A 15,098-nucleotide genomic window follows, 5' to 3' on the forward strand; every position below is an offset into this window, starting at 1 on the left:
ACTAAATTAAATGGCAGATGTGTACCTCTCTCCATTTCCTTGCCTCCTCATAGGGCTATTGTGACTAGGCAAACAGAGAGTAAAAACAGGAATTCCCAAAGCCTTGGAAGAAAAGTTGGCTAACTAAGGCATACCATTGTAATTTCAGCTCCATAGTTCTGAGTGACTTTTAACATGGGGAATATAATTGCAAACTAGGTTTGTTAGGTATTGCAAAGCTGACACTTGCTTCTTAGCCCATCTTGTTCAGTAATGCCAAAGGTTTATCATAGCATTTTTGTATTAAAATGCGCCCACCGTTGAATGCTAAAACACAGATTTTTTGAAGGGAGAAAGAACATCCAAAATTATTCAGTCCATTGCCTTCATTTCTTTAACAGCTTTATTGAGATATAATTTACGTACCATAAAGTTCACCCATTTCAAATGTACAATTCAATAGTTTTCAGTAAATTTATAGGGTTGTGCTACGATCACCGCAATCTCATTTTAGAATATTTCCATTACAGCATAAAGCACCTTGTGCTTGACGGCAGTTGGTTCCTGTTCCCACTTCCAGTCCTAGACAATCACTAATCTGACTTCTGTCTCTATAAAATTGCCTCGTCTTGACATTTCATATGAATGGAATCATACACTATATAACGTTTTCCACATGGCTCCTCTCATTTAGCATAATGTTTTTCAGCATCGTCCATGCTATTGAATGTATTAATAGTTTGTTTCTTTTATTTCCAAATACTTCATTATTTGTTGATACTGCGTATTATTTATTTGTTCACCAATTGGTGGAAATTTAGATTGTTTTAATAATTTAGCTATTGCGAATAACAATGCTATTAACATTTGTATATAAGTTTTTGTGTAGACATATTTTTAAATTTCTCTTGAGTAGAAACCTAGGAATGTAATGACTGGGTGGAATGTAGTTTTATGTTTATCTGTTTAAGGAACTACCAGAGTACTTTCCAAAGTGACTAAACCATTTTATCTCCCCATAGCAATGTATGTTGGCTCCAGTTTTTACATATCTTTACCAACACTTGCTATTTTCTGTCTTTTTACTGATAGACATTTTAGTGGGCATTTAATCTTTAGTAAAATGTCTGGTCAAATCTTGTGCTAATTTTTAAATTAGAGTGTCTTATTTTTATTGAATAGTAATGGATCATTATGTATGTTAGAAATGTCTTATCATACATATGATATGCAAATATTTTCTCTCGATATGTAGCATGTCTTTTCACTTGCTTAAGGTTGTCTTTAAAGCCCAATTTGAAGCCCAATTTAAAAAGAAAACCTAATGACATCCAACTTACCTTATTTTTTCTCCCCATTAATAGATCATGCTTTTGGTGTTATATCTATACACTCTTTTCCTAATCCAAGGTCATGAAGATTTTCTCCTATGTTTTCTCCTAGAAGTTTTATAGTTGCACATTTATACATTTATAGTTTTATAAACTCTTACATTTAAGACCATGGTCTATTTTCTGTTAGTTTGTGTGTATAGTATGGATTTAAGTTTAAATTTTTACATGTGGATATTCAGTTGACCCAGCATCATTTGCTTAAAAGATTAGCCATTCACCATCAAATTGCCTTGGCATCTGCCAAGAATCAATTGATCATAAATGCAGTGGTTTATTTCTGGACTTTCAATTCTCTTTCATTGATCTATAAGTCTATTCTATGCCTATCACTGTATCGATTTTCATAAGTTATGAAATCAGGAACTGTAAGTCCTCCAACTTTGTTCTTATTTTTTAAAGTGTTTGTCTGTTATGGATTCTTGCATTTCCAAAGACATTTTAGTGTCACCTTATTGCAAAAAGTATCCTGGGATTCTGATAGAGGTTGCATTAAATCCATAGTTAAATTTGCTATCTTTACCATATTGACTATTCCAATCCGTAAATATAGAATGTCTCTCCATTTAAATAATCTTCAATTTTTTTGGCAATGTTTTGTACTTTTCAAGTTCAAGCATTTCAACTCTTTTGTTTAGATTTATTTTTAGGTATCCTTTCTGATAACATTATGAATAGGATTGTTTAGTTAATTTCATTTTCAGAATGCTCTTTGCTAATGATAAAAATATAATTGATTTTTGTATATTGATCTTATATCCTGTGTCCTTGAATGTGTGGTATATATAGACAGTAGATTATGATTTGGGCTTTAAAAAGGAAAGAAATTCTTCCATTTATAACAACTTGGATGAACCTGGAGAATAGTATTCTAAACGAAGTAAGTCAGACAGAGTAGAACAAATCTTGTATGATACATATGGAATCTAAGAAAAGTCAAACTCATGAAAGCAGAGTAGAATGGCAGTTGTCAGAGGCTGGAGAATAGCAGAAATGGGGAGGTGTTAGCCCAAGAGTTACACAGAATGAATAAGTTCTGGAGATTTGTATAATACTGTATTTTACACTTGAAATTTGCTAAGAGCATAGATGTTGCGTGTTCTCACTACACACAATGGTAACTGTGTGAGGTGATGGATATCTTAATTAGCTCAATTACAGTAATCATTTTACAATGTATACATATATCAAAGCATTACATTGTATACCTTAAATATATACAATTTTTATTTGTTAATTATACCTCAATAATACTGGGAAAACCAACTCATAGAAAATAGACTTATGGGAAAAGAAAGCAGATTGGTGGTTGCTGGGGAGATTGATGGTCAAAGGGTACAAAGTTTTATAAACTTTGCGTTTAATTTTTGTGAGTTATACCTAATATCATATATCAATTCACTAGATTAGAAAATAAAACTGAAACATTTAATTGCATATTAATTTAAAATTTTTTAAACAAAACTATTTTATTTATCATTTTTCAAAACAAAGATGATTTAGTGAGAAACGTAGTATTATTTTACATTTTTGCTAATCTCTAATGCCTGGTGGACTTGAAGTCTGCTAGATTCTGTATCTCCTTCTGCATTCAAACTATTGCATTATGTTGCTTGATTGAAGTAAATGAAAAGAATTTATCCTCATACAGTTATGAAGTCCTGTAGCTTTTAAAGAATTCCACAGTACACTTGTGAGACATTAAAAGTACAAAAGGCAAATAATATCTTGGTATTATTCTGAAACTAGTTTTGACCTCACAGGCCACCTGCACAAATCTCAGGGATGCTGGGTGGGTTTCCACTCCCCACACTGGGCCATCACAGCCTCCCCACATCACGTACAGACGCCTGCCTTGCTCTGCCCTACCAAAGGGCTTAGGAATGAACTGTTTGGGAAGGAGCTGGAGCAGGACAGTGCAGAAATATCGAAATCCATTTATAAGTACTGGGGTTAGTTGTGGTATTGATGAGTTAATTCTAATGATTTTGTGTGTGTTCTGTGAGAGCGTATATGAGTAAAAATATTGATTTTAGAAACGAAGGTTATCGCTGCAAGAAAAAGGAAAAACGACCAGGGAATGGGGAAAGTGAGGGAGAATCTTGTGTCAATGAATCTGAATTGGTGCTATAAGTATGAACATTGAGTATGAATTTTTGATGTTTAATAAAAAATATATATATATTTTTTTATTCTGTCCAAAAGAAAAGCATTGAAGCAATGGCACCACAATAGCATTTAGCTAACTAGGTGCCCAGATCTTGCTTCCTAAATTTCTTCTTTGGAGAAATGCCTGATTACAGGCCTGGTAAAGAGGGTATAGGTAAGCCTTGAACTCTGTATGCTGTCAAGAAGCCAAGGTGTGCTCGATGACTGATGGGACCACGAAAGGATGTGGGAGCTGTCTGGAGGGACTGTCACTGGACTTACATGATTTTTATTTTACAGTTGCTGAGGTATTTTATATTTGTACATGTTAATCAACTTCTTGTACCTGTGGCTTTTACACAACTATAAAAGTAAACAAATTTACAAACAATATTATGAAAGAAAAAAAGAAAAATCAGTGGAGGAAAAATCACTGTAACTGATGGGATATCACTATATGCCTCAGCTGAGTGGCACTGGACACAAAGGTGCAAAACTACCTTGTCCAATTTTTATACCTAGGATAGTCTCCGGCCAAGGGCCTAGATGTGTTAATGATGGATGTGAATGGATGGCTCTGATCTGATAGGTCCCTGGTCCTTCTCAGAGAAGCATGAGCTCAAGAATCAGAGGGAACATGAAGGTCCATCTGCAGGGCTCTCTAATGCCTGCGAGATTCCTGCAAGTTTTACTCTTAAAGGTGTCCCCCTTCCATGGGCTGGACAGCTTGGGGCTTTGGACTAGAGTAGAGTATTCTTATCTCAGGAGACACTAAAACTAAAGGATGGAAGTTTCTGGCAAGCCTGATTCTGAAAAGTTGGGGAGAAGAAGGGTGGGGGTCAGTCACTGTAGCGAAGAAGATGAGCGATAGACATTAAAAGTGAGCTGCAGCGAGGGCACCAAGGCCAAGGAGGTGAAAGAAGGTACAAATTCTTGACCTTATGCATTGAGGTGAGTGGGGCTGCACTACAGCCTTCAGGGCCCTGCAAGAAGAGATCCTCAAAATAAGTTATGCAGAAAATGTTGTCATAAATATGTGTCTTCTCATTGGGAGAAATTGAGGAAGTGTCACAGGAAGAGAAAATGTGTGAGCACATGCTCTATGTTGTGAGGTAAGCATTTAAGTTTTTCTTCTCTTGTACCATCAGAATTTTTTTACTAAAGAAAAAAGAAATCTTTTTCCTTATAAATGGTCCTAAATAGTTTATTGGAACTACTACTTTTGCACTAGAGATATTGGAGGGGTATTCTTATTTAGGTATGGTTTTTAACATTACCAGCAAGCTGAAGACCTGAGATAAATATATATTTCAAGAGAATGATGATGAGATGAAGGTGCTGCAAGAAACAAAAATAATACCCTCTTTCTTGTTTCTTCCTAAAGTATCAGGGCAAGGAAAGTTGCATCATGGGTGTGCGCCATTTCTTCTCCTCTCCTTAATCAAAGTTCTCTAACCTTTGAGAGAGAGGTTGGATCCACTAGCAACTGTTTAAATGACAAAATGGTGTGCAGCTTTCTGGCTTTGCAGATTTGCCTCTGAAAGGACAATTTGCAAACTTAGTGGGCCTGAGGGAATTGCGGGATGTACTTCAGCACGTTAATCCCAATTGTATGTGAACCATATGTTAGCAAATACAGTTTAACCCAAAAAATGTCCTTTGCTGGTCTTTGTGATTTCAGATGAGGCTGGGTGGGACAGAGCTAAATAGTTTAGGCTGCCAAATAAACACTGCAGAAAGCTCTCTGTACATTTCATTGGCTTATTGAAAAAGAAGGAAGTTAGAGAAAAAAGACAATGAACTACGAATAAAAAGTTTGGGTTTCTACTTGTGCTGCAGCTTGACTCTCATGAGACAGGCACTCAAGCTGTCAGCCTCAGCATCCTCATCTGTAATCTGGCTGTTGACTGTTATTGAATTGACAGGTGAAACCCCAATAGTCCAATTGGTGGAAAGGAGAAGGTGGAGGGACTGTAGGCTGATCCCTGGAGACACAATGCACCTCCCTACGTAGCCCTTGGCAACATTCACATGTCAGAGCCCAAAGAAGATCTGCTACTTGGCTGTCTATGATTGCAATATCTCGTGCTAGTCATGGGCAGCTCTCAGGCCAGCCTTGTGACTCTTTTTGATCCATCCCATCATAGGAGGGCCAAGGACAAGAAAAAATGATTCTAGGAGTGGAATCCAGCCTTTAGGTGGGTCCAGCCTTAACTGAGGCTTTAGGTTCTCAGTAAAGAGAACAAGAATTACTGAAGGATTCAAAGGTAGCATTAGAGTTCTGGACTGAGAAACCAAGACAAAGGTTTCTCATGTGGCAGGATTAACTCAAGAGGCGGTTAGGGATAGATTGGGCTTTAAGAAAAAACAGAGACCCAACTTTAAGATAACTTTTATAAAAGGAGCCTACACATTTGGCATACTGTTGTTCAATAAAGGCATAATCATCTCTATTCACATAACAGCATCTGCTTACATCCTTCTAAGTTTAAAGCATTGGTATGAGATCACTAGATAGGAGTTCAGGGGAATCACTATCATGACTCAGAGGTTTGCATCCAATCAGATGTGGTTTCATACTTACTTTCAATTTTAATTTAATTCAGTGTTATTTATTTGAAAAATTATTCATCAGTCACTTGTTGGGCATCAGGCAACCTGCTGGGCAGTGTATGTAAGGTGGGGAGAATGATGCAGAGTTAACTAAGCCACAGTCTAGCCAGAGAAATAGTACTCCTCCGCTCATGTAATTGCAATCCCAAACCTTTAGTGAGCTCTGGAGGAATTAAGGAGGAGGGAAACTCATCCAGATGGAAGAGTCTATACAGGTTTCATAGAGGAAATGAAAGATAGGCTCAGCCTACAGGGCAAGGCTTCCACAGGCAGAGATGGGCAGGATGAGAGGGCGTTGCAGGTGGAGGAAGCATGAGCTGGTGATGACACAGCGTGGGATCCAAAGGATGCTGCACAATAGCACAGGGTGGGGAGCAGCTAGAGTGAGGGGCACATCATACGACTTTCTGAAAGGTAGACTGGAAGCCAGACACAAAGGGCCCCAAATGTCAAGATGAGGAGTTTCAGTTATGTCATTCAGAGAATGGAGAGCTTATGACAGTGTTTGAAAAGCAACAGTGCTACATGATTAGCAAGGTTAGTGGATTGGCTGGGTACTTGATCAAATAAGTTAGAGTCATAGAGACCAGCTGAGTCCAGATAAGATGTGGGAAAGTGCCCAATCTCAACATTATGAGTGGGTGGAGAAAAAGGTGGAGGAACAAGTGCAAATTGCTGATGCCAATTCAACAGGATTTATTGATTAGAGTTGCAAAGTGAGAACTAAGGAGGTTGGAATTGAGAATGAGCCCCAGATGGAAGATCTGGCCACTTGATGGGTAATGCTACCCTTCGGTAAAGAAGAAATGTAGAAGGGGAGCAATTAGGGGTGGGGACTGAGTTGCATTTGGAGATACGCAGTGTGAGCTGGCTTTGAGACATCTAAATGGAGGTAGATTTCTACAAAGCAGTAAGTCTGAAGCTCTGGAGGGAGGTTTAGTTGTAGACAGAAGTGATGATGATAACTAACAAGTTCATCCCTCCAGATGGTTGTTCATTTGCCTTTTCTCTATCCTGTCCAGTGTTTATCAGCTGGTTGTCAAGGAGGAGAGACTTCAGAAGTCACGGCGGGCAGCTGACATCATTGAGTGTTTCTCGGTGCCCGTGAGCTATAGGAACGCCTCCAGCCTTGATTCTCTACACTACTTTGCTGCTGAATTGAAGCCCGCTAATCTGCCTGTCACACAGCCTTTTACAGTGGGTGACAATAAGACATACAATGGCTATTGGAACCCTCCTCTTTCCCCTCTGAAAAGCTACAGCATCTACTTCCAGGCACTCAGCAAAGCCAATGGAGTAAGTATGGAGGCCATTTCTTGCCTTTTTGTATTTTTCCCTTTCTGAAATGAGAAGGCAGCATGGCTTTAGAGCTGACATTGACAAACTAAGGTCCACGGGCCAAATCTATCCCCATACCTTTTTTTCTTTTTTTATAAATTGGGTGTTTTGTTTTTCTATAACAATGTCTTTCTTTCTCTTTCTTTTCTCCTTCCTTCCTTCCTTCCTTCCTTCCTTCCTTCCTTCCTTCCTTTCTTTCTTTTCCTATTCCTTCATTTCTTCAGAGGAGAGAACTGAGGCTCAAAAAGGAAACATGACTTACCCAAGGATGTCACCTAGCAGGTTAAAGTAGAACCGAGACTAGGACAGCAGCCTCCTAACTTTCTGTTTAAGGCACCTTCCATATAATGCCCTCTTAGTGCAGACTCATGCTCAGCTACCAAAGTTTGCAATGAAGTCGTCCTTTACAAATCATGGCTCCCAGGAGATTGGGCCATTTACACAGTCTATGGTTGTTTTGATGCTGTACAGTACAGTTGAGTAGTAGTCAACAGAGATATAATGCTCCATAAAGCCTTAAATATTTACTATATTCCTCTTTACAGAAAAAGTTCACACACCCCTGTATTCAAGGATAAAAAAAGTGTTTCACTTGAGCAAATTACATGGCCTAGCTGAGTCTTAATTCCCTCATTTATATATATATGAATGTACTAAACATACTTTAGTTAATCAGTAAATACAAACTCCTTTATCATTACTGTTAGTCATATGAGATAATATTTTTTCTCCTAAGATAAGGTAACCTTTTTATGTGTCACATATTTCTTTGGTCAAGGAGAGATGTCAGTCATAACATCACAAAATCACAGGGCTGGAAAAGATCTGAAAGATCATCCAATGCCTCCCTTTTCCCTCCTACACAGGAAACAGTGCTTCAGTATCACAGTTAACTGGCATTGGTGCTTGTTCTTGAATACCTCCAATGACAGAGAACTCACTTATTTACGTGGTAATTTTGTTGATCTTCGCAGAGTGCTGTGCCTCTAAGAAAGCTTTCGTATGGTGCTGACTTAAGTATATCTTTAATCGTAGTGTCTACCCATTGCCTTTGGTCCATACCCTTATTGCCCAATAGTAACAATGCAATCACCTTCTCATGTAGTATCCTTTCAGTTACATAAGATCTTTTCTACCAACCGCTTCCCCTCTACACAAACACAACCATCTGGTCTTATTTTCTGCAAGCTGAATATCTTTAGTTCCTCTGATACCAAAATGTTATCATTTTCATCTAGGATGCTTTTGTGCACATACTCCAGGTTGCCATATTTCATTTAACAAATATATAATGAACACTAATATATGCTAGGCCCCTATAGTTCATATTAAGGTTATGTCGTATGTGCCCTCTAAGAGCTTATATAAATGTAAGGGAGTGTGGTATGTACCATGTTCAAAAGAGTGTCTGGAGAAGTAGAAGCTCGTTGAAGAAGGGAAAGCTGAGACAAAAGCAAGATTTGGTAAAGTGCATGGAGAATAGCTTATGCAGGCTCTGGTGGCCAAGATATAGGGAGTGTTTAGTCCATTAGTTTAAGTCATTACCTTGTGAGAAACCTGGTTTGAGGTACTAATTAACATTTAAAATGCCCACAGACCCATTTAAATTCTACACTGGTATTTCAGTTCAGCATTTATTACTGGTTCGAGCAACATTCCTCACAGAGAGTATAAAACTACAAAGAGAAGCTGCCAGACTGCCTTCCACCTGTCCATCTGGTCTTCCCTCTGCATGAAACACTGACGTATTTAGAAGGAAGACACAAACATGGGAAGAAGCCACTAGGAAGCCATCTTGTTCTTGATTCTTTACATCCTATACTGGCCAGTTTATTGGTTCAGTGCAGCTCTGAGAAGGTGTGGCTTCTCCTGCTCTTGGCAACATATCAGGAGGTGCTGTGAATAGGAGTGATAACTGCGCTGTGTTCACAGTCTGTCACATTCCTACTAAGATAGTCATAAAAACCCAACAAGAGAGAGAGGCTGTAGAACCAAAAGAAACTGACAAATGGATTCCATGGTTGGCCCTGAGCAGAAGAGCGGGTGAGGTAAAAACTGCTGGAGTTTTTGCTTCCCAAACATCACACAACAGACCCCCTTCTCGAGACATGGGGTTTTGGCATTGGGAATAAAGTCACCCCACCCTGAAGCTATCTAATCTAGGAAGCGGTTTCTACTACTCCTTCCAAGATGAGCAGGGTCATTTATTACTTACGCCTTCAGTCTCACACCATGTGTACTCGCGTTTTGGAACGAAGATCGCAGTAATGAAGCATAACCAGGAATGGGGTGGTGCTCATGTGAGGTGCCATGGTGGTGTAAGGAGCCTCACAGGATCAGAGAGGAAAAGCTGGGGGACCTGCACACTCAGAATATTGTAGTTTTCTGGCAAGAGAAATATTACCTGCTGCTTCAATTTACTGTATTTACTATTAAGTTTTCCTGAAAAGAGCTGGGTGAAAAAAAGAGCAGAAAAGTTATTCTCAGTCTAACAGATCTCTACCTGGCCTCTCTCAGATTCCTCCACATCAAACAGGGAAGCAGACAGTGCAGTTAAGCCTGGAGGATTTTTTGAAGAGAAAGTGTTATACCGTGCAAACTCCTTATCAGCCAAGTTGTTGTTCTTTTGCAAATACATCAGAAAGACATTCTCAGTGTCCAGGGTCTCCCACGTACCCTGCTTCTAATAAATCATTCAAAGAGCAATTGTCAAAACAATGAATCAAAGTAAAGAGATCAGGAATAAAGAAATATGGAATAAAATGACCCATAGTGAGCATGGAAACTAATTAAACATAGTGTTAATGTGAAATAATTGCTCTAAATATCTTGTGAAAAAAGAGGACTAATATAAAAACTAATTACTTAAAAAAATATATATAATGTCAAAAATTAACAATTGGGATCTGGGTCTACAATTCACTTTATGTCAACAAAAACTGAGAAAGAGTTGGAAGATTGATGAGTGTAAATAAAAATCTGCTAATTTTCTCTTTCAGACAGGATGGAAAAATACTATTTTATTTTTGATACCGAAAGTTTTTTGGAAGTATAGCTTTTAAACACAAAAGCAGGTTTTCGACCTATCATTTAAAAATCCAGAAAACAGCAACCTACAAAGAAAAGGGGATGAAGCAAAGGAAACTACAAGTAAACATAAAAATCAGCAACAATTAAACAAGCCAAAATACACAAGCACTAGAGTTGATTTTTTTTAAAGTGGTGCTTTGCTCCCCTCATGAAAGGGGGCAAAGTATGTCTAGGGTCAAGTAAAACCAGAACTCAGCAAACTCATGTCATCAGATATTAAAAACAAAGGATGAAGCAAAGTGATATTAAGCTAAAACAAGTTAAAGCGTAATGGCCATTTGTTGCAGGATAGTTAGTCAGACTGAATAATTGCCTACCAATCACTTTTATTGCTCCCAACCCTACCTGCAAGTTTCAGTCAGAGCAGGGTAAGAGAATTTTAGAGTCCAGATACTTTTATTTTCTGTATATTAGAATGATTAATTAAATAAACATCTAGCAAGCACAAACTATATGTTAAAAAGAGGTACTTCTAAGTTCTGGGAGTAAAGCAGTAAATCAAACAGACATAAAATCCCTGTCCTTATAGTATTTATATTCTAGTACGGGAGAACCTAAAAATAAACAAATAAATATGTGAAATAATATATCAAATACCTAATCGCTAGATTTAAAAATGTGTGGAGGTCACTCATTAAATGTTGGCTGTTACTAGGATGGAGGATGAAGACATTCTGTAAACTCTACAGCAATCTACATAAAAGTGGAGTATTTTAATCCAGCCATACAAACACTATGGAAAGTCCAAGTGTGATGTGCATTATGAGGCATGGTGCTCAGAGTCCTTGCAGGTATTTTTATAAAGTGTAAGTTGTTCACAGGCACTTGTGTTGGAATTTTTTATCAGATTAGTAAAATCATATTTACTCACTGATGCTTTCTTTTCGAATACAAGAGTAGTCCCTGCTGTCGGGGTACTGTCCTTGGTGCTGAATTCTGAGCCCCTGTCTTGTGACTTGGGCCATATTGTAACCATTTGTTCTGGATATAACTATATTATAGATCTATAACACTTTAGAGTTGGATGGATTTTGAAGTGAAATCTACTCTAGACTAGAAGCCTACAAGAAGTCACCAATAAAGTATTCTTGGGGTGGGGGGGTCATTATATGGCTTCAACTTGACCACTGAAATTCTCTGGAGGGAAAGTTGATTATTTGAGGATCAGGTAAAACTATTAGAACCTTCTTCTTTATATAAATCCAGATTCTGTCTCCTTAACTCTCTCCTCTTGTGCACTTACATTGATTTGAACAAATCAAATCTTTTTTTCCCATGTCAGCCTTTTGGAGAAAATATGACAGTACCAACTACCACCCCCGGCCACCCAGGCCATTTCTCATAGATATTAAACATGCAGTTACTTCTATTTCAAACATGACATGATTTCTGTATCTCTTTAATCCTATATATTCTGTTCTCTCACAGACAGACTGCTTTTTCCCAGTGCCCTCCTTTAAAGGGGATAGTGAGAATCCAGCATTGTGCTCCAGATATAGTCATACCTGCTTCATTTTAACAACTCTTCTTTCTCTTCACTCTCTTGACCATTTTCTGAAATATTATTCCTCAAGCATTCTAAGATATTTTTCCTCACTTCAGAGTCTTCATACAAGCTGCTATTTTTCCTGAATCTTCTTTTCCTCAGTCTTTGCAGGAATGGTACCTTCTCATTTTTCAGACCTTATCAGTAATGTCACATCCTCTGGGAGGCTCCCAACTAAATTACAAAACAATCATCCACACCAGTACTCACTTGCATGTTAACCTGTTCATTTTATTTACAACACTGGGCATAGTTTTAATTGCATTTGTTTTCATGCAGTTACATTCCTCCCCCATGAGACTGACTGAGCTCTCGGAGGTAGGAACTCTGTTTTGTTGACTACTGTATTGTCCATACTGAATACAATATTTCACGCGTAGTACTCAATAATCATTTAATTAATTAATTAGGGTACGAACTGTGTCTTGATAGTTGTCTCTGAGTTTCAGTTTCCTCACTGTAGCATGAAAGATATAGTTCTGAGCTATTTCACCATAGACAGATAATCCCTAAAGGACTTTCCTTCCATCATAGTAAAACTTTTCCCCAGCTGTCTTATTTGCCAAGCTCCGGGCTCCTGGGCAGCCTTGATTTCCTTCAAATCCTCCAAATGGTACCCAGAGTAGCTGTCTTGGTTGTAAACAGCGGGTGGGTGCAGCTTTGTATTGTTTCTTTCCCACTCTTCCCATAATGAGGTCTGCTGAATCTACTATTCTCTGCATTTCCACTACCATTACCCGTGATTGTGAAGTTGAATGGACCATAATTAACGGTTGGATGCAAAACAAGTATGGCAAATTCATGCAAATGTCCATCAGAAGCCACCTTTTGTGGGGTAATGCAGTTGTGCATGTTCTATTTATGCAGAGAGAAAACTGTTTCCTTGTCATTTCCTTTTTATCATGTGGGGACACATTTAACCTAGATGATGCCTCTGCCAAATGGTGAGCTAAATAAGAGAAGGGGAAGCGGAAGGCTGATGGTTCTCTTTCTCTCACTCCCTGTTCAAACTCCTGAACTCAGTTGCCTCTTGAGAGCAGTTGGAAGCCAGATGCTATTTTGAATGGGTCATCGTGTTTGTAATGCAATCACGTTAGCATCGTCAGGATGATCTAGGTAGAGCTGGGTTAGGGAAAATTTCTGTGTGGCTAAATGAATTGAAAAGATCTATATTTACTTGTGTCCAAACACTGTTAAAAGAATGTTTGCACACTGATGGGTTTTCTGTGGCATGGTGGGATAGAAGGAACTTAGCGTTAGACATCAAACAGACTTGCGTTTGAATTACGGCTGTTCCCAGCAATGTGAACTTAAGCTGGTTACTTAACATCTCAATTTGTATCATGTGATTAATGATATACCTTCCCCACATTTGAGGATAGTAAATGGGACAATGCATACAAGGCATCTGTCATAGTTATTGTAATATTTGTTCTCTCTTCCCTTTTGCTGTTTTCCTAAGGTAGGTGGGAATTAGAGCTTTCTTACCTGGCATATCTAAATTTGTCAAGTATACTCCACATGGAAGCACGTATCTCTCTAACTCTGGAGGACCACAAGAATCATATCTCTGTCACAGCTGTTGACTGCCTTGACTCACCCATGACTCAATTGCTGTATAACTCCACCTCATGCTTTTTATCTTAGTTAAATTTTTCATACATGGTTTCAAGCCTGCCATCTATTCTTGTTGAATCTTTTTACATATTGATATTGTCTTTGGGGTATGATCTTGCCCCTCCCAATCTCATTTCCTTATTCTCATTCTAGTTTAGTTATTCTTCACAAATTTCATGAGGAAATCTCAGGTGGACCGTGGAATAAGGAGATGTGGGTTAGAGTTAAGACCACACAGGAGCTCTCATGGCTTGGGTCTTAGATATCCCATTAGGGAGTTTATACAAAAACTCCTATATTAGTTAAGATAAGCTAAATTGTGCTGTAGTAATGAACAACCATGAAATCTCAGTGTATTACGAAAAGAAATTTTCCCTCCTTCTACATGTCCAAAATGAGTCAACAGAAGGGCTTTGTTTATCATGGACACTCAGGAACTCGGATTGATAGGAAGTCAATTTTGACATGTGCTTCCAAAATCACCAGTGAAGAAAGAGAAATATAGCAAATAGGGCACTTGTTCTGAAGAGTTTCCACACAAAATTATACACAGCATTTTCACATTCTATTGTCCAAAACTAGTCGTGTGCCCATGCTTAACTTCGAAAATAAAAATGAGGCAGTGCATTACAGCTATGTGCCTACAAGGAGAACTGGGATATGTGAGAACTTCCTAGTGACCACCACACTTCCCCATTACATCCTGAGCTTTCCCTTCAAACTCTAATAATACCCAGACCCACTCTTGAAGTGCCCGTGTGGTTCCTATCATATATCCAGAGAACAGTCTATCATTGAGCATGTGCTGTATCTCAGAAATGCTACTCATCATGCTACTTCCTGAGTGGTTTAACAGACAAAGTGACTCCATTTAAATCAGTGGATTCATGGGCTGATGAAAGCACCCTGGAATCTCATAGTCTTAGTTGCTTTTTACTGAAGGAGGGATTTCTCTCTGTACTTCCATGGAGATACAGTAAAGAAATATCTAATGCTCCTTATGACTCTGTTCCACTTTGAAAGACAGTGGTTCTTCCAAGTCTACTATGCAGTATGGTGTGAAGCCTCAGAAAACCTTAAATCTCTCCCACAGTTTTTTGCTAGGAACATATTTCTGGGTTTATTAGCTCTGCAGCAGCCCTATGAAAGTGGAGAGGAGGACTGAAATGGACATTTAGAATCCAGGGTTATTGCAACCTTTCTGTAATCACTTTGGAAAGTCCTGGCCTGGTAAATGCCCCCTCCCAGTTTTTGTCTGTCAGTAGATCCTACCTTCTATGCCCTGTTAACCTGCCTAGGACTCCTTCACAGTCCTCCGTGCATCTTTTCTCCTGGGAATCACCCAGCCCCTTGAGTATATCTACCTCCATGCTGCC

At 38.5% G+C, this 15,098-nt stretch overlaps 1 protein-coding gene across 18 annotated transcripts in view; it reads left to right on the plus strand.

Moving 5' to 3' along the window:
* Positions 1 to 15,098, plus strand: part of PTPRT (protein tyrosine phosphatase receptor type T) — a 918,720-nt gene that overhangs the window by 717,686 nt on the left and 185,936 nt on the right. For all 18 annotated transcript variants that reach the window (XM_016155891.2, XM_016155890.2, XM_016155892.2 and 15 more), the window contains exon 12: positions 7,154 to 7,427. In XM_016155891.2, the coding sequence (XP_016011377.1) occupies positions 7,154 to 7,427 (274 nt within the window). The remainder of the gene's footprint in view (positions 1 to 7,153; positions 7,428 to 15,098) is intronic.

The sequence above is a fragment of the Rousettus aegyptiacus genome, unplaced genomic scaffold, assembly GCF_014176215.1.
Source record: "Rousettus aegyptiacus isolate mRouAeg1 unplaced genomic scaffold, mRouAeg1.p scaffold_m13_p_12, whole genome shotgun sequence".
Lineage (NCBI taxonomy): Eukaryota > Metazoa > Chordata > Mammalia > Chiroptera > Pteropodidae > Rousettus > Rousettus aegyptiacus.